Below are 24733 nucleotides of genomic sequence, written 5' to 3'. Positions count from 1 at the left end.
CCTCTTTCTCAGTGCACCCCTGCTTACTCTGCTTTATGCCCTGGCCACACTGCTGGTCCATGAACCTATTATGTCACTTCCTATTCTGTCTGCCCAGAACTGTTTTTCTCTTAAATAACCACATCCCCATCCATCCCTTCACCTGCAACAGGTGGTTGCTTCAATGTCATCTCTTTATTATTGAGATCTTACCTGGTCTCCCTACTTAAAATTGCTCTCCATCCCAGAGCTTCCCTGGTATATTTTTCCATAACACTGTATATCATATTCTATATAATTTTCTTCTTTGTTCATTGCCTCCCACCATTAGAATGTAAACTCCATGACAGAAATTTTTAGCTGATGTGTTCATTCTATATTTCTTGAACCTAAAATAGTGCCAATTATCTTAGTGCCTATGCAAGTAGACATAGTGCCCAGACACACATAAAGCTTCCTCCTTACCCCATACTAAATCTATAATGTTGAATTGGATATCTTCTCAAGAGTTTGTAAAAGATCTAAAGTTCAGAAATATCAACTGCTTGACCTCCAAACTAATAAACTGCTCTCTTTCAAACACCAAACCTGGACTTGGACCAGAAGAGCCCCATGAGGGATGTGTCTCATGGGGGACATACGCTCGTGTCTCTCCAGGTTGGAACTCTGAAGCAGTTCTTCCATGCAGTACATAGATGTCTACTTCCACTGCACACTTTTAGTTTTTAGTGCATCTCAGATTCATCATAGGGCAAACTGGATTTCGTTGACTAGTCGGTAATCTTTAGGAAACTGCAGACTTTATGAAACTTCCATGTCTAAAGATTTCTCAGTGCTGCCCAAAGCAGTAAACCATCTGACCCCATCTGGCCACCAACCCCTTTGGAAGCTCCCCTGGTTTTCCAGAGCAGTTAGTTATCTTCTGTGATCCCAGGGCACTTTGTGAAGCATCAATTCTAGCACTTATTGTGAAACTGTCATTGATTTTACGTGCCTTTCTCTTCAGAGAGGCTGTAAGCTTCTGGAAGGTAGGGTCGATATACATCATCTTAGCCTTCAGAACTAACATACTAACTTCAGAGTTCAGTGTAGTGATATATACATTTTTACTTAATCTATTTATGCATAAATCTTTAGTAGGAAATCATAGTAAACTCCTGCTTCTTGGAACATAGTCCAGAGGAGAATGTTCACAGGGATAGACATAGTTACATGTTTTGCCTTCAAATCAGAAAGGATCAAGTAAGAATATCAATCCATGTTTTTAAAAAACTATTCTGTTTCAATGTATTTTCTTTTCATTCATTTCATAGGTGAATATTTCATCCTTTCTTATTTTGGCTATGTAATCACTACTATTTTTCTATCACACAAAACCCCCTCAATATTTTTTTTTTCTCCTGATCTTGGTGAACATCTAATAAGAATACAAATAATTATACATGCTTTGAGGGAATTTTTAAAAGGCATACATATGGTCTTCAATAGCATTTCCTATGCTATAAAATGCTTTATTATATCTTATAAGTTAATATCTTGAAGTAATAACCGATGATCCTCTGAACACATAGTACTTTGTCTTCATGTGACTAGTCCTTTCTTTGCTCATAAGAGATATTTTTTGTGTAAGGGCTGAATAAGTTTGCCATTGAATGCAAAGGGCAAAACAGCCCCAGTTCAGCCTTTGAATTTCAAAACAGATTCTCCGAATTCTACAGATCATCCTGAAAACCAAAACTTTGAATTGCAAGAGTGAGTGTTTTTGAAAATAATATATTAAAACAAAATTTTAAAGATGAATTCCTTTTGTGACAGTTGAAATGCCTCAAAAACTAACATGGATCAATAGATGAAAGAAGCAGTGGATGAGTGGATAGATATAGGATAACCAAGCAGAATGAAATTTTTAATGGTAAAATCTATGTGGCAGACACCATAACATCCTTTTAACTTGGCTATATATTTGAAATTTTCATAATAAAATGTTTGAGAAACAATCAGAATTGAGGCATAAAGTCTTATGCCATAAACAACTAATAGAGAAGAGGGCAGGGAAGAGATAGTATAACTTATTCCTTACCTCTTTCCACATCAACCACCCAGAGAAGAGCAGATTAACATATCAAGGGCTGAGGGAAAATGAGAAAAGAATCAGAGGAAAAGAGTACTGAATGCTGAGAGTCCTCTTGAGGAAACTGAGCCCAACTTTTCTACTCCCAGGGATTGATTCATCATCTACTAAACTGCTCAGATTGAACAGAGCAGGCAGAGCTTTAGCCTTACCCCTTGGCTTAAACCTGGGGAAGGGGCAAGGCTTGAAGAGAAATTCTCCATAACACGACGGCACACAGCTGGGACTTTGGGGCATGTCTACCTAGAGAAGTCCTGAAATAGATACTTCAACCCCAGGGTGGTGTGGAAGCAGAGCCAGAAATTTCCTGCATTCCTGAGAAGGATGTAAAAGTGGTTAACTACAATTTTGTGGATTTAAGATACTTGGGTGTCAGATTAAGGGAAATGCAATGTTTACCACATGTATCTGAGGAAGGGAGATGAGAATAGAGACCTAGAAGCTTCAGTGATTATTAGTGAGGCTCTAAGCCAATGAAAAGACCATAGGAGTGGATTACACTAGTGCTGATGGCAGTGATGGTGGAGTACCGCAAACCAGTGCCCTGACTCTAAAGTTGCCAGAAAAAGATAGGACGTCTAGATACATCTGAATTTTAGACGAACAATACTTTTTTTTGGTAAAAGTAAACATGTAGTATTTTGTTGTTTATATGAAATTCAAATTTATCTGGGCACCTTGTATTTTTATCTTCCATGTCTGGCAACCCTACTCCATCTGGATTTCTTCACAAAATCTGCTTCATAGACTGTAGGTGCTGCTATGGGGAGACTGAGACAGAGGAAAGAATTCCTAAATATGACTGCATTGAAACTATAAATTGCCTGAGAAAGCACCAGAGTGGCTGAGATTTCTTGCAGTCAACTGGATTAAATTATCTTCTGAAAGACAGGATAGGGGTCCTAGGAACTAAATTCAACTTAAAAAACAAGGAAAATTACAATTTTACAGGTGTGAGTTCTGTGGTTTGAAGCATTTTATCTACTTAAATTTGAACTTCCTGACAGCTGTGAGGCTGTCAGCAGAGGCATATTTGATGTTAATGAGGAGTAAGTTGAAGTTGAGAGATGTGAAGTGACTTTTGCACATGGTCATTCCATGATGAGTGCGTGGCTGAACTCATACCAGAACTGAGTCCTCCCCTGGCTTTTCACTACAAACTATCTTTTACCTATATTAGGAGACAGGAATAACATAGCTAAAAGTTATTGGACAAAACATAAGTTGCTTGTTTGATGCAGGATATTGAACCATTAGAAATGTAATTTAGAAAAGTTTCAAGGGAATTAAACTTTCTTGAGGTCTACATATGAACTGGCTTGACCTCAGATCATATCCAAACAAAATCTTGCCAGTTCTCACCACTACTTGCCTAGAGATTAATTTCTATTTCTCATGACTGGTGGTCAGAAAAGAGAAATTTACCCTTCAAAACTGTAATCCTGCATTTGAACTTTCTAAAAATGTTCTCTTATCTGCCAGGACCTTAATCCATGATGCATCACTCACTATCACTGCAAATCATTTTATTTTTCTCTTGTACTCTGCTTCATTCATGTACTCATTCTTATAATAAATGTTTATTGATTATGGATTGTGGATTGGCTCATCTGCTAAGTACCAGATGAGCAACACAGATATATCTTTCATGTATTTTCTGGGTTTTGAGTATAAAACCTAAAGATTAAAGGGACCACTCCATTGATGATGACATCCTTTCCTCATTGTTTCATAATCACCAGTGATCAGCTTCAAGAACTCAGGTGAAAGAGACAGTCCTTTCCCGAGACAACAACAGACCCTAGATTTAGGTACTATTTTTAGATAATTATGTATAATAACTAAGAAAGAGCATGTACTTATAGAGATGACAGAAATAAAGGGAGCCTATAGCAATGACTTGTGGAAACACAAGTGATCAAATACTGTCTTTTGGGAGGGTTTTGTCCGAAAATGAGCCTGACTTAAAGAAAATCTCTCAATATGATAGCCTAAAAAAATTGCAAATATTTGTTAACCCATTTTAATGGTTTAAAGAACATTTATTTTAAAAAGTAAATTTTTGCACTGGAGGGAAAAAAAATAATAAATGATCTCACTTTTTGCTACTTGTCCCAGAATCCCATAGGAAAATAAATCTATATATTTGGTGGGTCAAGCTTCATTCTCCTTCCAAGTATAAAAGAAGGTAACAAGAGTCTTAAGATGCATTTCATCTAGAAGGTAGATGTTAGAAGGATATGAGCCTTCTTCAGTGAGAGACGAAGGTGCCCATTTTGCTAGTATTTTCCACATACATGTTAAATAAAATATTTCTAACCAAACTAGAAGGCTTGCTTGAGAAAGAAGGCTAATTGAGACATTATATTCCAAACCCCGGCTTAGGTTTTGAATTCTCTATAAGAGATCCACATTCTGTCACAAATCTAAACAGATTAAAGAACACATATTTGCTAAACAACTCTTATGAACATGTTCATTTATAGTATCTCCCAAGCCAAGAATTTTGCTTCCTTAAATTTACAAATTTCTGAACACAGAGGCTGATGTTATTTCTTTTGCATAAGAGAGACGTATCTAAATTCTTTTCAAATGTAATTTCTGAAGTCATATAACTTTAAGAGAAGACAACCAAAATTAGAGTGATGATTCCGAAAGTATGTCTAATACCTTTAACTCCAAGTGGCTGTTCAGTAGAAATCCTGAGACTCTAAATTCTCTTTCTTTTCTTTGCAGGCTCCTGGGTGCCTTACATTCTTTAAATTGTTAAATTATAACACATACTATAATTTCCACCCGGATGTCACCCTTCTCCTTAACGCTTGGTGGCATCATCCACCAGCACCCCTTCGTGTTGTTGCATTGCTCCTCTGGCCACCAATGCAGCTTGCATTGGAGCTTCCAGAATTATTACTGCTTACATCTTTCAAACTTGAATCTTCAAGTTTTGTCTAACTCCCTCTCTTGTAGAACTTGGGTCAAATCCTCCCAGTGAAGGAAAAGAAAACCTTTGAGTAAGAAAGAGTGTCCTATCCAAAAGTATCTCTTACTGTCAACCAAGAGGAGCCTGAGTTCATTGCCTCACTTCTCTCGTCCTATAGATGGCCGTCTGCTTCTCAAATATCGGTGAGAGCTTTTGTCTCCCTTCTTTAGTAAGAATTTTAATTCTCAAGCCTCAGGTTTCGATTTTAGCTTACAGACTTGTATCTTTGTTTTCCTGTGGCATCTGGTGGTGTTATATCTTATGGTCTTCAAGTTCAAGATGAGCACACATGGCAGGATCTCCTTATCTGGGCATATACATGATATTCACAGAGAGCAGAAGCTTTTAAAATCTTTGTGATGAATGGAAGGAGTAATATGTCACAGATTAGCCTCTATGGTGATATTTTGGGAAACACATCCTGGCTTCTCTATCCACTAATCTATTTGCTTCTGAGATTTGAATATATTTTTAGAACTATAAGACTAAAAACTACTAGTCAAATTTAGAGATAATAGAAAGATACATAGTTCTTTTAAATGACTTCATCCAGGTTGCCAACTGTGAGCCTCAAACACCACAAAGTGCAGCAGCTAAATTGAGACAGGGCCTTCTTGGTGTTTAACTTTCTGTTTTTCTAACCCGTTATTCAGACATTTCTTAGAGAATAGTAAACAGATCCTCACACAACAATGCAACTTTTCTTCCTAACAGAAAAAAAGGATTGAAATACTCCATAGTTACCACCACTGAAAATTAAAAAATGGGATTCAAAAAGCAAGCCAGTAATTGTATTAAAAAACCCAAGAGGACTTTGAAGCTCAAGCTAATTCCACTAGCATAGCATCATCATCATCATGACATCATCATCATAATAGAGAGTGTTGTGTTTCTTTAGCTCTTTACACTTACAAAATGCTTTCACGCTTTCGCTCACTTCATTATAGTCTTGTCTCAACCCATTTTAGAGATGAGAAAACAAGATTCTGCTAATCAAACTTTGGTTTTGATAAAGAAATAGCTTAACTTTCGAAAACGAGAAATAAGGAAAGGGAAACTAGACCTTTTTTTTTTCAATGTGGTTACAGAAAACGTGTGTCAACTTACTGTAGTTTCCAAGAAGTTTTTTCCCTTATAATCTTTCAAAGTGTCATAAGTTCGTATTACTCTCTGGACCATTCAAAGCATTTTCCCAAGGCTTTTCACTGTGAGAAGAATGTCCAGAGCTAGAATTTGTCTTTAGTTACTTTGAAATCTTCCCTCAGCTAGCACAGAATTTATTAAAAGCCAATTTCTAGTGCTGTTTCTTAGTTAAAATCAGAAAAGCAAAATAGTGTCTAAAGATAAGAAAATGATCTCAAGAAAATTTGGTTCTGGTGTATCTTCTTAAAATCTGGACACTTTCTCTTCCCGATACCAAGCTGCATCCTTGTTTGCAAGCATTACTGGAATGTCTTTGTTCAGGATATATAGCTCAAGCCTTCTATCATTTTCTTTCGTATTTGAAGACATAAAATTAGAGAGTTATAAATTAATGTTTATATATTAATTTTCTCATAGTATTAAAACCATGTCTTAGTTTAATATAACTTCCATTTGACTCATTTTGGAATTGAATATTATTCCTACTGAGAAAATTATTTATCCTTTGTTTACAAGACTTTCAATGCCTTCTGTTTGCCAACTTTCTTCTTGAGTTCCCCTAGAATATTAAAACCTACTTTAATACTTGATGGAATTCCTCATGTTTATCAATAATTTTTTTTGTTTCCTCAAACCAATGAGTCAGTCTGTTCATTCTCTCTTATAGTAATTCTCCCTGTTATCCTTGGCAAAGATAGAGCAAAAAGGGAACATGACATATGTCTTAGGCCTCTTCATTAAATCATATTAATTTTATTCAGCTACACTCTTCCCATCTCATAAAGTCATAAATTTATTTCCTCCTCCTGGAATGGGAGTCTGTCTTACTGTTGTTATGCTTACTTCATTCAGTGGGAAAATGAGAAATGCACGTTACTGTTCCTCTGTCATTGGCTTAACTTCATCTCACCCCCAAAGAGTTTTTCTTAAACTTTTTTTCAGTTTCATCAATATCTCACAATATAAAAGCTTTTGTTTGTTTTGAATGTAGGATTTCCTTCTGCAGAGTGCTAATGTAAATAGTAATTTGGCAGAGATTCCAGCTGGAAACTAAGCTGTGTTTACCTAAGGAATCAAATATTTGAAGATACATCAGACGACAATTGAAGAGGAAATGCCGGAAGTTGGTGAGATAGAGAAAAACTTCCACGGCTTGTTCCTGGGAGACCTCACCTTCAGAGAGAGTAAAGGCACAGTAGCTTGCTCCAAGAGTGATGATTTAAGCCAGAAAAGGAGGGGTTCCTCTGACAACAGCAATGTTCCTGATACCAGCTTGGGCGTGGGCCCAGTCACCAAATGATTCTTGTGTGAGGGAGGGAATATTAAGAGCAGGATGTACAGGGCAGTGGACAGTCAGACAGATCTAGGTTTAGGTCCAGGATCCAATTCTATTAGCTGTAAGATCATGAGAGAATTATTTCACCTCAGTGAACCTCAGTTTTCCCATCTGTAGAAAGATAAGGATCAAGTAAGTTGATGTATAGAAATGCTTTGCAAACTGCTGACCTAGAATAGTCACTCAATAGATGATAGCTAAAACCCAAAGAACGGAACATCAAAAAGACTGTTACACATATTTCTGGCAAACACTGGATGTATAAAGTAGCACTGGGAACCCATGAGACAAAAGTTGAGAAAGAAAAAGTCCTTTGCACTGAAGTGGAGAGAACAATAGTGTTTAGCTGCACTTGGGCTCTGGAGAATATATCTAAATATTAGGCTTACTTGTCACAATGAGTGGTACCACAGTAATGCCATCGAGAGTGGTACAGCTGACTCTAGAAGCAGCAGTGTAGGTGAGCATCTGACAACCACTGGCAGTCAACAGCTTTAGGATAAGAGACTAGGTTTATGAGTGTACATGCAATATTCCCCTGTAGATTTTGAGAATTATTTATGGAGGGATTCTAGAGATAAAGTGATTGTAAATCTAGTTTTATTATGGTTCATGAAGCTGAACATGTTACATAACATTGGTACTTTCTAGAAAAACTTATGTTGTGATACTTTATATATTCAGGTGACACAATATCCCATCCTTAGGAAGTCCATGACTAGTGGGAAAGACACGTCTATACCTAAATAATTATAGAACTAAGGTGATAAAGCCTCCAAATGAGGCATAAAGAAGGTATTTATTTGGAACAGAGCAAAAAGGGGCTGGAGAACTCTATGGGACTAAAGAGGTACCGTGAAATGTTCAAACCTTGTTATAAAAGACAATTAATCCAATGGCAAGGAGGCAAGGGTTTCCATGAAGAATAAACAGCATGTGAAAAGGTCTAGCACATGAAACTGAGTGGTCCATTAAAGGATTATGGGGTGGTAGGACAAACACGTATTTGGGGAAGTGGGAAATGGAGAGTGGGAAAAAAATTAAGCAGTTTTAGCAGGAAAGATATTGACTTCACCTTTAAAAATCCTGAGTGAAGTTGATATAAAAATAGAAAAGATCTCCATGTTTAGTAAGTGTATGTGTTGGAAGTCATCAGCATATATTTTGAAGTTGTTATTGTTAACTTTCCGGGATTGGACAAGACGGCCACTACAAAAAAGCACATATTTCCATGAAGGAAGAAAGTGCAAGTTAGAGGTATGGGTTGGGAATGGGGGTGAGAAGAGAAGAAAGGAAGGAGTGGGGGAGAAGCCTCTTGGCCCCTTATGCTAGCAAGGGTCATTTCTAACTTGGAAAAGACATACTTCTTTTTCAGGGAGAAGTGGGAAGAACATACACAATACTATTTGTTCATTAAATAAAGGAAAGAATCCACAACATATTATTAAGTGCAAAAAGGTTAAGTTTAACAAAGTGTGTGTGTGTGTGTGTGTGTGTGTGTGTGTGTGTGTGTGTATGTGTGTGTGTATGTGGGAGAGACAGAGAGAGAGGAAAGGAGAAACACAGACAGACCCCAGTGCTAAGAGAGGCTAGGCTCTCTAGGAGCAGTGGACATGGAGGGGATTTCTGAGGCTGATACAGGTTTGGCGAAACCTGAGGCTTATACAATTCCAGGAACTTCTCTAAGAGAAAAAGACACAAATTTGTGAATGCAATTTAGTTACAAGAGTTAATATTTATTTAGGGGAATTCAAGCTTCATTAGCTCTACAATAAATCTCAAAAAATCATGTCTCTTCATGATTTTTATAGTTTTCCCTGTGCTTAGTACATCTTTTCCACAATGAGCATGAATTACTTTAGAACTAAGAGCCAAAGTAGAAGTTAGGTACATGTTTTTAAAGTCAGCCATACTCTCTAACTGACTTATGTTAGGTCTTCTTCTTTTTTTTTTTTTTTTTTTAATGATCATTAGAGACAGTTTCATAAGGGCTGCAGAGCTTAAGCACTTATGTTGTCATTTATGATTATTTCTGGAAAGTCATCCACAAAACTCCTAGCTTGAGCTTACCACTGAATTTTATTTGCTTGAAACACCATAGACAAGTATCCTGAAACAAGAGGAAATTCAAACAACTCCTTTGAATTTTCTTATGTTTTCAAAAGTCTTATGTTTTCTTTAAAAAGTGGACATGAGATGTGCTGATTTTAGTAACCCAATGTAAGTGGGTTTACGCAAATTAGATGAACTCCTCCCAGTAAAAGAGCTGTCATGGCATTATGCATTCTTGCTAATGGCTTGAGCTCCGCCTCCCTTTCCTGTAGTCACAGTTGCCTGATACCACACTTTAAACTGGAAAGACCATCTGGTGAGGGTTTCTTTGGTAACAGGAAGTGACTGTGTAAAAGAAGTTTATATGGGTTCACTTTTGTCCTCTCTGCCATCAAGGAAGTGCATTACTGTAAATGATTTGAGGACTGTCCCCATGCGTTCTTCTTGGTGAACAAGCTGCTGAAGGCTATATTGAGAAATGGTAGAAAGAAGGTGTTTTCTTACCTTTACAGGACACAGACTTTTGTGACTCAGCATGGCCCCCGGAGTGACCCCTTTGGGATCAAAAGAAGCATTCCTCTCAATCAGATCGCAGATTTTATTATCCAGCTCCATGCTTTCGCATCTGCCCCGGGGACGTGGGAAAGGCACATTTTACAAGGTAATTAAAAATTATTATGAGCCTGTGAATGATATGGGGGTGTTATTTGTGTATGATACCCCTTTAGAATCTCCAGATCTCTAATCTCATTTTGTAGTCATTAGTTGCTGCCATTAGAGAACTTTAAAGAGCATTAGAGTTTAATTTTCCCTTACTTACAGGTTTATTAAAAGTAATTGAGTAAGATACAGGCAAGTTTAGGGATTTATTGTTTCACTGATAACAATGACCAGGACTGAGCACTCACAGTAAACCAGGTGCTTTACAACCATTTTCTTATTAAGTGGACACAGTAACCCATTGAAGTAGTCAGCACTGCCTGCATTTTACAGGTGAACAAACTTGGGCTTAGGAATTTAACTAATCTACTTATTTATGTGACATCAAACCAAAAAACATTGGCAAGGCTAAGATCAAGCTCAGATCCTATAACCTGTCTCTTGTCTGTTTTTGCTGTATGTCTTCAATTAACCTGAGAACAAATCCTTAAGCAATTATTTGTCACCAAATGAAAATAGTATATTAGAATCAAAGAGTATCTGGAAGTTATGTTAAGGAGAATCTTGTCTAACTGGCATAATTTATATGAGAACCAGAATGAACTGCCTACATTCCTATGACTATTAACTGATAATATCAATATTTAAATCAGATTTTCTGACTCAAGTCCATTTTTCTCTCCACTATATCATGTTGGCATGATGGAGAAATTTTCTTATTAAAAACTGAATTCAAGAGAAAAATGCATTCATTTTGCGATTTATATATATTTATATATAAAAATATTATATATAATATATATTTAATATATATTTTTATATATTAAATATAATATAAAAATAATAAATATATATATTTATATATATTTGCAATTTATATATATTTATATATATATATATTTTTTTAACCTATCTTCATTTTCACCCTCTAAAAATAATCCCTTGGATTGGGGTAGGAGCTCTTTCAGGAGTACTTCTCAAAATTGTCCCCAAGTAAAATAAATATTTAGGTGGATGACTTAATGGCATGTCCCTGTGGCAGTTGTTGCCTGGGCTGTCTGCCCAAAGCGCTGGCTTCTTTGAGAGTGGTTCCCAGGAAGAGGACTGACAACCATGCGTGCTGATGTTCTGTGGCCTCACTTCCTTAGTTATAGCTGATTGGACCAAAAGTAAACAACTGATCCCAGCTTGGCCAATGAGATTTTCTTCTGTGTGTTGAGGGAGCTAAGAATGAAGCAGCTAGGAAGGGAAATGCAGAGAGGAAGGGAGCTAGAGAGAGGCTTGGCAATTTTCTAGTGCCAAATCAGCTTTTTCTAAGGCATGGCTGCCTTCCTACCTCTACATTCTGCTAATCGCTCCTTATCTTTATAACGAATTATGTTTTTTATTTTTCTTAAGCTAGCTTTTTGGTGTCCTTTACTTGTTATAGAAAAAAACTCTAGATAACTTAACCTCCATATTTATATTTTTCTTTCTTTTGGGCTGTGAAATATCTGTACCTCATGTCTGCTGTATGATGCCACCATATACAGCAAGCTACTGGGTGTACAGTAAACCCTTCATGGCCCAAAATTTTGTACATATGCAGCCTTGAGTTTGGACCTATCCTCGAGATTTCCCACAACCCCCAGAGAAGAATCACAAAACTCCTTTCATAACCTCCCTCCAAATCCTTCAGGTTAATTAGATTCCCAATTAACTAATTAGTCCAATGGACTTGGACTAGACTGAATGTTTAGCCCTGGGGCAGCATTATGACCTATTCTGAACCAGACTTGGCTTTCGACAGGTCACAATCCTTTCTGGTAATCCATTCCTCTGTGGCATGTCACATGTTACTGAGCCCAAATCCCAAAGGGGATCATTTTGATACAACCTGCTGTCACCTTCAAGTCCCAAAACAAACTGGCTCCCTTGCTGTGTTTCTGAGCTCATCTTCTGCTCCCCTCCACCTTGCCTCATTCTTCCAGGCACACCTGCCCCAGCACAGTGTACAGAACATACCAAACCTGCTTCCCTCACTGGGGATTGGTGTTTGCTGTTTCCTCCACACGTCTTGCACCCCCCATGCCATTCATGGGGAGCATGTTCCCTGATTCTACTCGGCTGATTAGGTAAGGGATTTGGCTCTAGTTTTCTGTGTTCTGGGCCCTACCCCCTAATTATTCTTATTTTTCAGTTAAGAAACTTGAGTCTCAGTGAGGTTAAGTATCTTTTCTTTTTTTTTGTTTTTTGTTTTGCCTTTTCTAGGGCCGCTCCCTCGGCATATGGAGGTTCCCAGGCTAGGGGTCTAATCGGAGCTGTAGCCACCGGCCTACACCAGAGCCATAGCAATGTGGGATCCGAGCCGCGTCTGCAACCTACACCACAGCTAACGGCAACGCCGGATCGTTAACCCACTGAGCAAGGGCAGGGACCAAACCCGCAACCTCATGGTTCCTAGTCAGATTCGTCAACCACTGCGCCACGAAGGGAACTCCAAGTATCTTTTCTTAAGGTCACTTGACTTATGAGGGACAGAGTGAAAATGTACCCTGAAGCCCATGACTTTTTAATTTACCTTTGGGTTGCCAGTGATTTTAGGAGCTGTTAACTACTGCAGGACCATAGAGAACTGTGTTATTCCCAAATAATTGGGTTTAGGTTTTCCATTCTGATGGGCATTTCTGTTTCAGTCCCCAAAAAAACAACCTATTGGTGCCTGCAAATGAAATACAGCTGACTTAAAAAGACCAGTTTCAGGAGAGGCTTGAGAGACAAGCTTTGAGGTCCAGGTGTTTCACCGATAGCCTTTGTGTGGCTCCTTGTTTTCCTAAGTTGGGAGCTGTGGACCAGCATCCAGGATGAGACACATGGGGTCCAGGAATCATCCCAAATCAAATTAAGTATAAAATCATATACATTATATTGTATGTCTTATATGCTTATTGTCTCTTTCTGGAGAGAGTCTATAGCTTTTTCTTGATCTCCCCAAATGCTAAAAATCACTGACCCAGTTTGTTATTGCCACGAGTGACTGTTTTAAATTCAAATCTCATCATGGTTTCTTTAAGAATGTACTTTGATTATTATTTTTTTTAAACTGTGGAGGATCTATGAAAATTCAGAAATCACTCTGAATCAAATACTATTAACTAAAGTCTATTTGAGGTAGCCTCATCTTTTTCTTTTTTGGCCACACCCATGGTATTTGGAAGTTCCTGGGCCAAGGAATGAATACAAGCTGCAGCTGTGACCTACACCACGGCTGTGGCAATGCTGAAACCTTAACCCACTGCGTCATGCCAGGGATCAAACCTGCACCGCCTCAGAGACAGTGCTGGATCCTTGACCCTTTGTTCCACAGTGGGAACTTCAAAGTGGCCTCTTTAGGACACTGCAAGTGAAGAGAGAATTACAAGGCAGTACTGCTAGGCTAGGAGTTTTTCAAGATGAGGATAACAGAATTCAACTAAGTCCAGTAAATCCCTGTTGGACCCTTGGCTTATTTGTTGGTTGTTTTAAACTTACATGGATATAAATCTCCCATGTTACTGTCCCTTCTTCCTGTCTTTCACTCAGAAGAATAAATTAAATAGAAATGATATTAATATGAATTAGATTTTACCAAGAGGATAAGCCAATGTGAATACGAAGCTTTTTTTTTTTTTTTAAGTTTTCTCTAAGTTACATATGATGTACAAACTGGTTTCCCCTAGTCTAGGGTTGGGAGGTAGCAATCTGCCTGGTGAGCAACCAGAGAGAACAGGGAAAGAGGTGAATAGGTTTTTGGTATATTTGGTACCCTCAGACTTCTATTACATATTCAAGGGTCACCAGTACAAAGAAATATTTATTTACATTTTATTATTTGATTAGAGTCAATATATTGTTAATTTGTAGAAAAGATAACCTCAAAATCTTTGGTTTACTGCCTTGCAAGGCATTACCATTTTTGCATCTAATCCAATATCCTGTTCTGCCATTCCTTTACTAAATTGCCTGTAAACATCCAGCTCTTCAAATGCTCTTTGAATGAGCCTTCTTACCTCTCTGGATAACTCATTAATTAATAAGTTGAATTAAAACAGAAGACATACATTCATCTTATATCTGTAGGACTGTCATGTTTTTAACTTTTTGTGCCTTGTACATTAACACCACTGGATATCTACACTTTGAGACCATGGAATGTCCAGTCGCTAATAACGATTTCTGAGGAGCAGGCAACCCAAACCCCCAGACCCGGTTTTCATGGTTACTTGTGGTTGCCTCATTAGTATTGGCAAGTCGTGTAAATTCCTAAAGAAAAGAATTACAATCAATAGACAAAACATAAACCACAATTTTGGAAATACCCTGAAGATCATTTAATTCCTCCCCTGAATTTAGAAAATAGAGGAATGAGGCTCAGAGGGGTTAAGCGGCAGAGAGCAAAGCCAGAGCAAGAATTAAGGACACTACTGTTCTTCCTGCACACATGCACCCCCCTCAAATGTCCACACTTCCTCCTACCCTACTGCCAAGGTCATATGTTATGCTTTGATCTTATGTCACAAGCCAAGTCTTTTTAGGGAAGGTTCTGGAGAACAAAGCATATTTCCAAACATAAGACAAGGAAAAATCAAGAGCAGTTTCTTCTATAATAGAAATGCTTCCAGATGTTCAAAGACCAGGAATTGTAACCTTTGGGATCCAGAATGAGAATTGTTGTATAAAAGAGTATAATTAAGCAGTAATTTTTAGGTTTTACTTTTTGTGATTATGATTAGTACCCTAAGCATGCTCCTGGCTATTTTGAGGAGAAACAAATTACCTACTGAAGAAGTGACTCTGTGTAAATTTGTTTTAGGTCCACAAGTCATGGCGTCTTCATTGTTTGAGAACTCTAACAGTTGTGGCTTAAGGAAGTAATAGAAAAGTTTTGCTAACAGAATTTTCAAAGTAGCATTGGCCTTAGGCAAGAATGAATATTCCTAGAGTTTAACCCAAGGCTCTGTGGCTTAATAATTTATATATGTGTCTGAAAATGGTCTTTGCATGTCTGAAATGAAAGCCTAGAGGATATGGATATTTCTTATAAATATGGACTCTGTTATTGCCCTCAATCTGCATTCTTGGCTGGATCCCTGTTTATTTCCTCTCTGCTTTTGTGATGGGCCAGGTTGCTGAACTGATGCCCCATACCCAAGCCAAACCACTTGTGGCTGTGTGCTGGATGAACACACAGGCAGAGGAGTCAGATTGGAGTGGAGATAAAGGGGGGCTGCAGGTGCTGCTTAGACCGTGAGAAATTACAGGTGAGCACACTTCTGTAGAAACTACATCCTCCAACAACTATCCTACTGAGACAGGTTTGGTCTCCTTATTGGAACTGTTTTGCACCAGCGAAGCATTCTGGTTCACAAGAACGGAGTGACAGAGACAGGAGACGGCCTCTGTGAATACACACAGTTTCACTGGAAGATACTCTGATACACATAACTTGGCCTTTCTGTCTGTCTAAATGTTAGCCATCCTGCACTTCTCACCTTAAATATGGGATGGTGACCAAATCCTAGGTTGCATGAGATATTCCAGCTATGTATTTCCACAGCAACCTGTATCTCCCCCGTTAGGCAGCTTATTACACTTGATTGTAATTGTGTGTTTCCTCACATAGATCCTCCCTTAGATCAGAAGCCCCTGGAGCCAGACACAGGCTCCACTTGCTTGCTTATCACCATATCTCCAGAGCCTCAGTGCGGTCACTGAATGTTTGGCAAGAGAACAAATAGTCAAGAACTAGGTCTGAGGCCAATAAGGATGCCAGGTAGTCCTTAAGGAGGGGATGCTTGTATTAAAAAGTCACATGTAGGCTGCTCCTCTGTCCTCTCTGCATTCTTTCCATGGAACCAATGTAATTTCTTCCTTCCTCATTTTAATACATCTGCCTCTGGCAAGAGGAGCTGACAAAGCCCTCTTGCTATGAAGATGATGGGGGGGACACACCTATCTGTGACAAGCCATAGAGTTTTAGGCATCAGCAAACAGGATTCTGGAGGGATTTAGGAGTTGAGGAGTCATTCCCAGTTCCCTGGAATTAAACGTGCAGTCAGGTTGATTCTTGAGAAGAAATATAAGTGAGGCTACAATCTTATCCAGGAGCAAGCAGTAAGCGTAATTCTTTCCTCCAGCAAGCTCTCTGAGCCTAGAAAACCAGGATGTGAATTTGTTAGAATGTGAATTTCTCTCCTTCAGGGAGCAGAGACCCTAGTAGAGGAACAGCAGAAAAATGGAAAAGTCATGAGAACATTGCTCCCCTCCCTGCCATATATTGCAGAATTGAAAATGATGCAAAATGCACCCTCTAACAAGGATATAGAAAGGACATAGCTTAACAGCTTTATGGGTCATTAGAGGGGTAGAGTCCTTGGTGTTTTTGTTATTATTATTGTTTTGATACTATCATCATCATCAAGGTTGTTTATATTATGTATAATATATACGTACTGTATCATCAAGGTTGTTTCTTATTTATTTAAAATTTCATTCTTTTGAAGAAGCAGAGACTATAAAAAGTGAAAAATCTCAAAGATTCAGGTGATAGGAAACATAATTCTCAACCGGCATTGTAAGTTAAGACCTTCTATTTTTAGGTCAAGGAAACCTTGGCACTTAATCTAACCTTGTATCATGTAGTGAATATTTTTGGATATTGTTCTACAGGGAAAATATGCTAACATTTATTTATTGAAAACAAATTACATGCAGAGCAAAATTATATATTTTACTGTGAATGTTGAACAATCAGAGTATGCCACCCCAAAATATGCCACTTCAGCACAAGGATTATTCTGAGCAAAAGATTCTTGAAAAACAGCAGATATAAAAAGAGCATTCTAATCTCCCTGCTTTCTTCCTGAAAATGAGATGAAGCTCCCTTGGGAAAGATGCCCTCCCTATCTAGGAAGAAAGAAGCATTCTTATCGTTGAGGATGGGAAATTCAGACCAAGAGAAATCTGTTCAAACAGACCTTGTTAAAATAATTCTTATCTTCCTTTAGCCTCACCATATGCTTCAGTTAGTTTTCCACAATTGTCTGTCTTTGTTCGATTTAGAATAAAAGCATTTAGGTTTTGCCACTTCATTGGGTCTTCATTTCCTTAAGAGGGCTTCCATGTTACAGAAAATTTGTTTGTGTGTTTTTCTGTTACTAAGCTGTCTTTTCTTATGAGCCCCAGTTGAGAACTTTCCTCTACTACATTGTATTTGGAAATGGGCATTTTTAACAGGTACATTAAATTATATATTATGAAATTATATCTGTATCAAAAAAGCAAAGTAGATCAGTGAGATCTGGTTATACACCTCTGATGTAACCACATTTTGGTGTCAACTATAGTTTTCCCTTGTTTTATCAAAATGTATCTCTCAAATCTCTACACAATATCAAGTTGCAACATTACCTAGGAAGACCGGAAGAGTAAATTTGAGTCATGTCTAATATTTATATTTTCCCTAGAATCTCATTTCTATTTAGTCTTGACTATATAGTTAGGTAAAAATATCATCAAATAAAACAATATTATGTTAAAACTATTCTCAACTCAAATTTGTATTGTTAAAGCTGAATTTTATTGGGGAAAATATTGGAAAGAACTTTTTTTAATGGATAGCCAGGGAGTTCCCATGGTGGCGCAGCAGAAACGAATCCCACTAGTATCATGAGGATACAGGCTCGATCCCTTGCCCTGCTTACTGGGTTAAGGACCCAGCACTGCTGTGGGCTGTCGTGTAGGTTGCAGATGCAGTCTGGATGCTGTGTAACTGTGGCTGTGGTGTAAGCCAGCAGCTGTAGCTCCGATTTGACTCCCTAGCTGGGAACTTCCATATGCCCTGGGTGCAGCCCTAAAAATGAATAAAGAAAAAAAAAATGGATAGCCACTTGTGAAATAATTTTATTCAGATTATTTAGCATTACTGCAAGGGATATAAAAAAGAGATAATTTTTATAACTATATCTGAGGTATTAAGTAATTTAAATGCCATATACTTGAGAGCAGTATAAAATTTTTATAATGGGAGAAATAGTTTATCTTTCTATTTATTTGACCATCAAGTAATATTTATTTAAACTCTATCAGTTTAAATGTGAATTTTTCACATCTGTACGAGAATGTCATTTCAAGACATGACTACAGTTCTGATTTTAATTAATCAGCAGTTTTGGAATTTGCAGCAGGACTTGCAGAACAGAGCCAAGGGAAGACTGACAATTGAAGCAGATTCCAAGCTGAATCTACACCTGATTTGTCTATGGATGGTGAGGAAATAATGGAATAAATTATGGAGGCATTTTTTCTGCATGAAATTTTTGGGAGATTAATAAAAGCTTTACCAAAAATCACAAACTGACATATGAAAATTTGATGTCTTTTCTTATCTTGTGATCACATGACCCAATTCTTTACCTCATAAAGTGCCAGCCACTTTTTGTTGGATTCCTTACATTAGTTTTGTTAGAGGTAGTAAATAATATTATGAATCATATCATGATCAGTTATTAGAATGTGTAGAGTAAACCTATGTATTTAATGAGAACTTCTGAAACTTTGTCCCGAGATACAAACAGGTTCTTTTGCAGTTGGAAATAGTGCATTGATTAAATGATCCCTCTAGAGGGCACTGTGCATTCAGTTCAGGTAGAAACTAGTTTCTGATGTTGCTCACATTTTGTTAAAATTTTCACTTATTTGTGGAATTGAAAATATGAAACAGATGATCCTATGTAAAAATAACAAACAAACAAAAAACAGAAACAGATCATGGCCAAGAAGAGCAGACTTTGGGTTCCTTGGGGGGGGAAGGGAGGGAGTAGGATGGATGGGCATTTGGGGGGTTTGGGGATGCAAACTATTGTATTTGGAATGGATGGGCAATGGGATCCTACTGTACAGCACAGGGAAATGTGTGTGACTGGATCACTTTGTATAACAGAACTTGATAAAACATCGTAAATCAACTATATTTTAATAAAAATTATAAGGAAAAAATTTTTTTACTTTAAATTTTGAGTTCAGGAAAAAGAAATGTGTGGTGTATACCTCTGTAGTAACTGCAAGTCATTTTTTTTTTCTGGATTTTAAACTTTTAATAAAGTTACATTCCTTTTTTAATAAAAGTTTTTTATTTTAGTTTGCAGTCATTGTTTAAATTTTATATAATAGATTTTCCTCTGATAACTTTCCTGCTACAGTGTAAGTTGACTTTATTAAAGATTGCAATGGTCCATATTAATTTATTTCTTTTTTCTTTTTTTTTCCTGTGATGTTCATGTGGATGTGAAATTGATGAGCCTAGAAATTTTTTGTGCCAGAAATTAGGAAGTACTTAAAGAACTGGTTAAATATAGAACAATTTCAGCATCAAAATAAGTACTGATAAAAATGCATTATAACTCATTAAATAGGATTAGTTAATTTATACTGATAATAAATTTAGAAATAGACATAAGTGGGGACAGGAGAAATCTTTATATTAGAATACTTACTAATAAATATAGAAGAAATTACGGTATTAGAAAATCAGTTTCATAGCCATCGTAGCGTTTTTTTTAGGCTTCACCCATGGCATGTGGATGTTCCCAGACTAGGGGTCAAATCGGTACTATAGCTGCAGTGCTACGCCACAGCCACAGCAACACCGGATCCGAGCCACATCTGCGACTTACACCACAGCTCACGACAACTCCAGATCCTTAACCTACTAAGCAAGCCTGCATCCCACTGATCGAGTCTGTGTCCTCATGGATGCTAGTCAGAGTCGTTAACGACTGAGCCACTATGGGAACTCCAGCCATTATAGTAATAATTTAAATAGGAAATATCAATGGATGCTAAAACTTGGGGCTGAAATTTTGATGAGGAATGAGATAGTTACATAATTTCATATTTATGTAATTTCCTCCCCTAATACTTAGTGAACATTAAAGGAAATATTTAAGAGTAACTTTACATTGGAGAATCTTGGCAGACTCCACCTGAATCAAATGATCAAGATTAAAATCAGCTGTAGTGAGGAAAATCCACACTGACTATCTGATAGGATGTATCAAAAACATAGCTTCATATCTGTGGTATTCCTGCTGAAAATATATATCAAGTGTCAGGTCATGAAAGTCAAGCAAAAATTGGGAAACTGTCCCAGATTGAAAGGAGGCTAAAAATCATGAAAACTACTTGCAATCTATTATCCTGGATTGGATCCTTCTTTCTCTAAGGACACAAACAGAAAAACTGGCAAAAGATTGAATGGCTTCACGGATTAGATAGTAGTATTGTAATGTTCATTTTCTGATTTGGATATGAAAAGGATCAGGATATACCACCCTCAAAATATGCCACTTTGATATGAGGATTATTTTGAGCTGAAGGCAATTAAAAACTAGTACTGGAAGAGGCATGTGCTCTTCCCTGATCTTCCTAAAAGCAGGGCATAAATTTCTTTTTGTGAAGGTAGCATAATTTTTGCCTTTTTCCTGTCCCAGGATGAGAGGAAGAACTCATCGCTGCAGCTGAAGAGCTGGCAACCAAAATGAGTCTGCATAAACCTTACTAAGATGCACATGTGTCTCTCAGTCACTTCTCTACAAGTTATTGTCCCCTCAAGTCCAAACCTTCTTTCCTTTGCTAAGAAGGGTATAGAAGCTCCTTAGTCTAATTGCTTTTTTAAATTTTATTTCTTTTCTGTGAACTCAAATGCAAATAAAATATTAATAATGTATATTTCTTTCTCCTGTTACTGTCTTTGTCAGTTAAAATTAGCAGGCCCTGACCCTGAACCTAAGAAGGTAGAGGAAATGTGCTTTCCTTCTTGATAGATGCTCATCTGGTGATTACATAGGAGAATGTCCTTGGTTGTGGGAATATCACACTAAATAATCCAGTGGCAATTTGTTTCTGAATGACTTGGGGGGAAAAACAAATCTTTGTACACTTGGATATTCTTGGAAGCTTGAAATTATTTTAGAATAAAAATGTATGTAAAGAGTAAACCTATAAAACAAAATTGGATTTGACATCTATACTCAATGTATTAGAACTGGGTCAGTATGCTGTATAGCAGAAATGAACACAACACTGTAAATCAACTATAATAAAAATAGAATTTAAAAATGAAATTAGCATTTCATTATGTTGCAGAAACTAAGACGCAGGCCAACAAATCTTTCAGACTGTGAAATTAGTGCAAACCAAAAGAAAGCAAGATGATTTAGTGTTTTGTGCTTTTCTCAAAGATTATGGAAGAAAAGCATTCATGTGAATTAAATTACTCTGATAGTCTGGTCTAGCAAAGGGATTCCAAAAATGAAACGAGCTATTTTCACCATAATATTTTAAGCCCAGATAGGAAAAAAACACAAAAGAAAGGCCTCAAACCTTGAATGTCTTCATCTTTGCTCTGTAATGTCTGGCATTTCACCTCCCCGTGGATTTCTTACAATAAACATACAGGATCTGTTGAAATCCTCAGATTATAGAAGCCTGAGTTTAGAAATGTGAGCTAGTGCTAAAACCCATGCACAATCGAAAAAAACAAAACCAACAAACAAAAAAAACACCAAAAAATACCAAACCAACCAAAAACCCAAACTCAAAGACTTTTTCTTTTAATTCAACAAATATTTCTCTAAAACTTCTTTATGTAAAAAGCCCATTAACCTTCAAAAGTCTATTTCCTCATGATTTTGGATAGGATTCTAAAAGAAATGCACATCAAATAAGATATTTTTCATTAATTACTTTTTTAAAACACAGCGACATGATCTTTGGCATCAAAGACTATCACAGGGATTTAAAATGGATTTTTAATCACAGCATTATTTTTAGATACAAAACCTATAAAATAAAACTATTATTGACTTTGTCTATTTCTGAGTATAGAAAATGGATCATTTATTCTAGAGTGAAATGGAAAAAAACACTGGCTTCCCTTTTTTTTTTTTTTTTTTTTTTTTACAAAATATCAAATTATTTAATTCAGATGGAAATTATCAAGGGTCATGATTATGTGAGAAACCAGTGAAGTGAAATGGTTATTTGGTATAATTTTTTTTTGCTGTTGTTCTTCAAATATCCCTACAGGATGGACATAAAAGCAATTCACATATTTGTATAAATGCAACCAAACAAAGACCAGGGAAGGAATTAAAAAAACTGAGTAAGTTAGAATATTTGGCAAGCAGAAGTGAACCTCACATATACCTGGCATTTCTGTGAACAAGTGAAAAAAGATCACCTCCAAAGGCCCAGAAGCATTCTGTAGTGAAAACAAGGACCAGCAGGTGGATGAGACGACATTGTTTTTATGAGTGATGACAGAATGAATGGGAAACAGTAGCATTCTACTAAAAAAATGACATTTACTCTTACTCAGATGACACGTACTGAAACATGTACACACAGTCCCCTGGCCAGGCTAGTCACAGTGATGACAGCATCTATTTAGCCAGGCACTGCATTAAGCACTGTCTATGCTTTATCCCATTCAATCCATAGAAAGGCTCCTTGAGGTAGGGACTGCTTCCCTTGTCTCATAGTTTAGGAAATGGAAGTTCATAGAGATGAAGTAACTTGCCCAAGTTGAGTCCTTCTCAACCATTGTGTTTTATTGAGCAGGGCTTTTGTATAGATTGCCAAAGGTAAAAAAATTAGAACAGATCAATCAGTGGTAGTTGTAGTGATAGATCTTTTTATTTAAAACAATTTTTTTTGGTCTTTTTGTCTTCCTAGGCATATGGAGGTTCCCAGCTAATGGCTGAATTGGAGCTGTAGCTGCTGACCTATGCCACAACCACAGCAACTCAGGATACGAGCTGTGTCTGTGACCTACACCACAGCCCATGGCAACGCGGGATTCTCAACCCACTGTGCAAGGTCGGGGATCGAACCCACATCCTCATGTATACTAGTCGGTTCGTTAACCACTGAGCCATGACAGGAACTCCTTTTTTTTTTTTTTTAATATCTTTTCATAAACAGTTCTTTTTTCTATGATATGTGCTTTTGTTTAAAGACAGTAAGACAAGAAAGGGCCATGTATGACATTTGGTTTTTAAGAGCTAAAAATTAGGAACTGGAACAGGAAGTAATTATGTATGCTTGACTGTTTAATGGAGATCATAACACAATTATATATAGTGAAATTTAGATAACCAAAGAATTAGACTTATTTTTAGAAAAATGGAATTATAAAATACTCAGGGAAAGGTATTTAGTTTTGAAGATGAAAAAAATTAATAATTGCTTAAAAACATACATTCGTACCAAATATAAGTATGCATCTCTAGCAGCATCAAGTCATAATAAATGCTAAATGGATAAATAGGGATAACACATATTGCAATCCTCTGTAGTAAAAATTTTATAATAATTACTATAATAGTAATACAACTTTAATATAGAAATTTTAGAGTAAAATCATGGTAAATTTATCCTTTTTCTTTATATGCACATGTATTTTTGTAAATTGGGAATATGAGAATGTAAAGTATTATATTTTACCTTTTCTTGTTAATACATCATCAGAGCATTAAAGGCTTTTCCTTTAGTAAAGAGATCCGTGGGTAGAATAGAAATTCGGTTTAAAACATTTAAGAACAAACATTAATAGACTTGGCGCCAAGTATTAGGCTTAATGAACTTTAAGAAAATACAATGTATTTCAATACACCAAAGACAGGCAAAAACCACTCAAAAAACAGCAGGGAGGGGGATATCGGTACAATGCAAAAGTTGTATTTATCAAGTAGATGGTTGTTAAGAATGATTTTTGACTTAACTGTTAAAGACTTTGAGTGTTCTTTAACATCTAAGTGCAAGCTTAAGTATACACAAGACCTATTCTAAACCTAGCTATAAAGCTAAACATAAACAAAATATTGGGATTCATCCAAGAATTCTGAAACAACTTGAAGACACATTTAGGATTTTTCCTTAAAATGTGTTAGCTACCAGAGACACAAGTGTTACTAATACTATTTTAATTAATAAGAATCGTCATATAAGAAGACTATTATTATTATTTTCAGTGAGCAGTGGAATTTATGATAGAGATTTACTAACATGAAAGTCATTTAATCTGTGGAAAGAATTTCCATAAGGATAAATCTTGCTTGATTGATTAAATATACAAAAAAAATCTTTTCACCAAGATTATAGGCAAAGGCAATTTTAAAAATTGAGTAAATATAAAAATGTTCTGTTGTGTTTTTCAAACATGTTTTAGAAAAGAACTAAGGGATGTATGTAATAGACAAATTTCTGGGTAGCATAAATATTTGGTTTCTTTCAGGAATCTGGGCGAGGGAAGATTTCATTTTTTTTTTTTTGTAAACTACAGGAAAGAAAAGGTAAACAATAGCAATGACATTTTAAAAAGACTTTCAAACCAAAATGCTAAGACAAAAGGACTGGACTACAGGAAAGA

The 24733-nt window shown here is 36.7% G+C and overlaps 1 protein-coding gene and 1 long non-coding RNA gene across 3 annotated transcripts in view; one reads left to right on the top strand and one right to left on the bottom strand.

Moving 5' to 3' along the window:
- The window catches only part of TNIP3 (TNFAIP3 interacting protein 3), a 98476-nt gene that overhangs the window by 36966 nt on the left and 36777 nt on the right, over positions 1-24733 (bottom strand). The window contains exon 3 of the mRNA XM_013998200.2: positions 10129-10249. Coding sequence (XP_013853654.1) covers positions 10129-10249 — 121 coding nt within the window. The remainder of the gene's footprint in view (positions 1-10128; positions 10250-24733) is intronic.
- LOC106510483 lies at positions 9892-20178 on the top strand. Of its 2 annotated transcripts, XR_002346818.1 has the most exons (4): positions 9892-10285; positions 12255-12398; positions 15428-15563; positions 18486-18661. It is a non-coding gene; the product is annotated as an uncharacterized LOC106510483 (long non-coding RNA). The 2 variants fall into 2 exon arrangements; XR_002346817.1 differs by lacking the exon at positions 12255-12398 and having other exon boundaries at positions 9916-10285; positions 18486-20178.

This window comes from Sus scrofa, chromosome 8, assembly GCF_000003025.6.
Source record: "Sus scrofa isolate TJ Tabasco breed Duroc chromosome 8, Sscrofa11.1, whole genome shotgun sequence".
Lineage (NCBI taxonomy): Eukaryota > Metazoa > Chordata > Mammalia > Artiodactyla > Suidae > Sus > Sus scrofa.
This window is presented reverse-complemented; position numbering and strand designations above follow the sequence as displayed.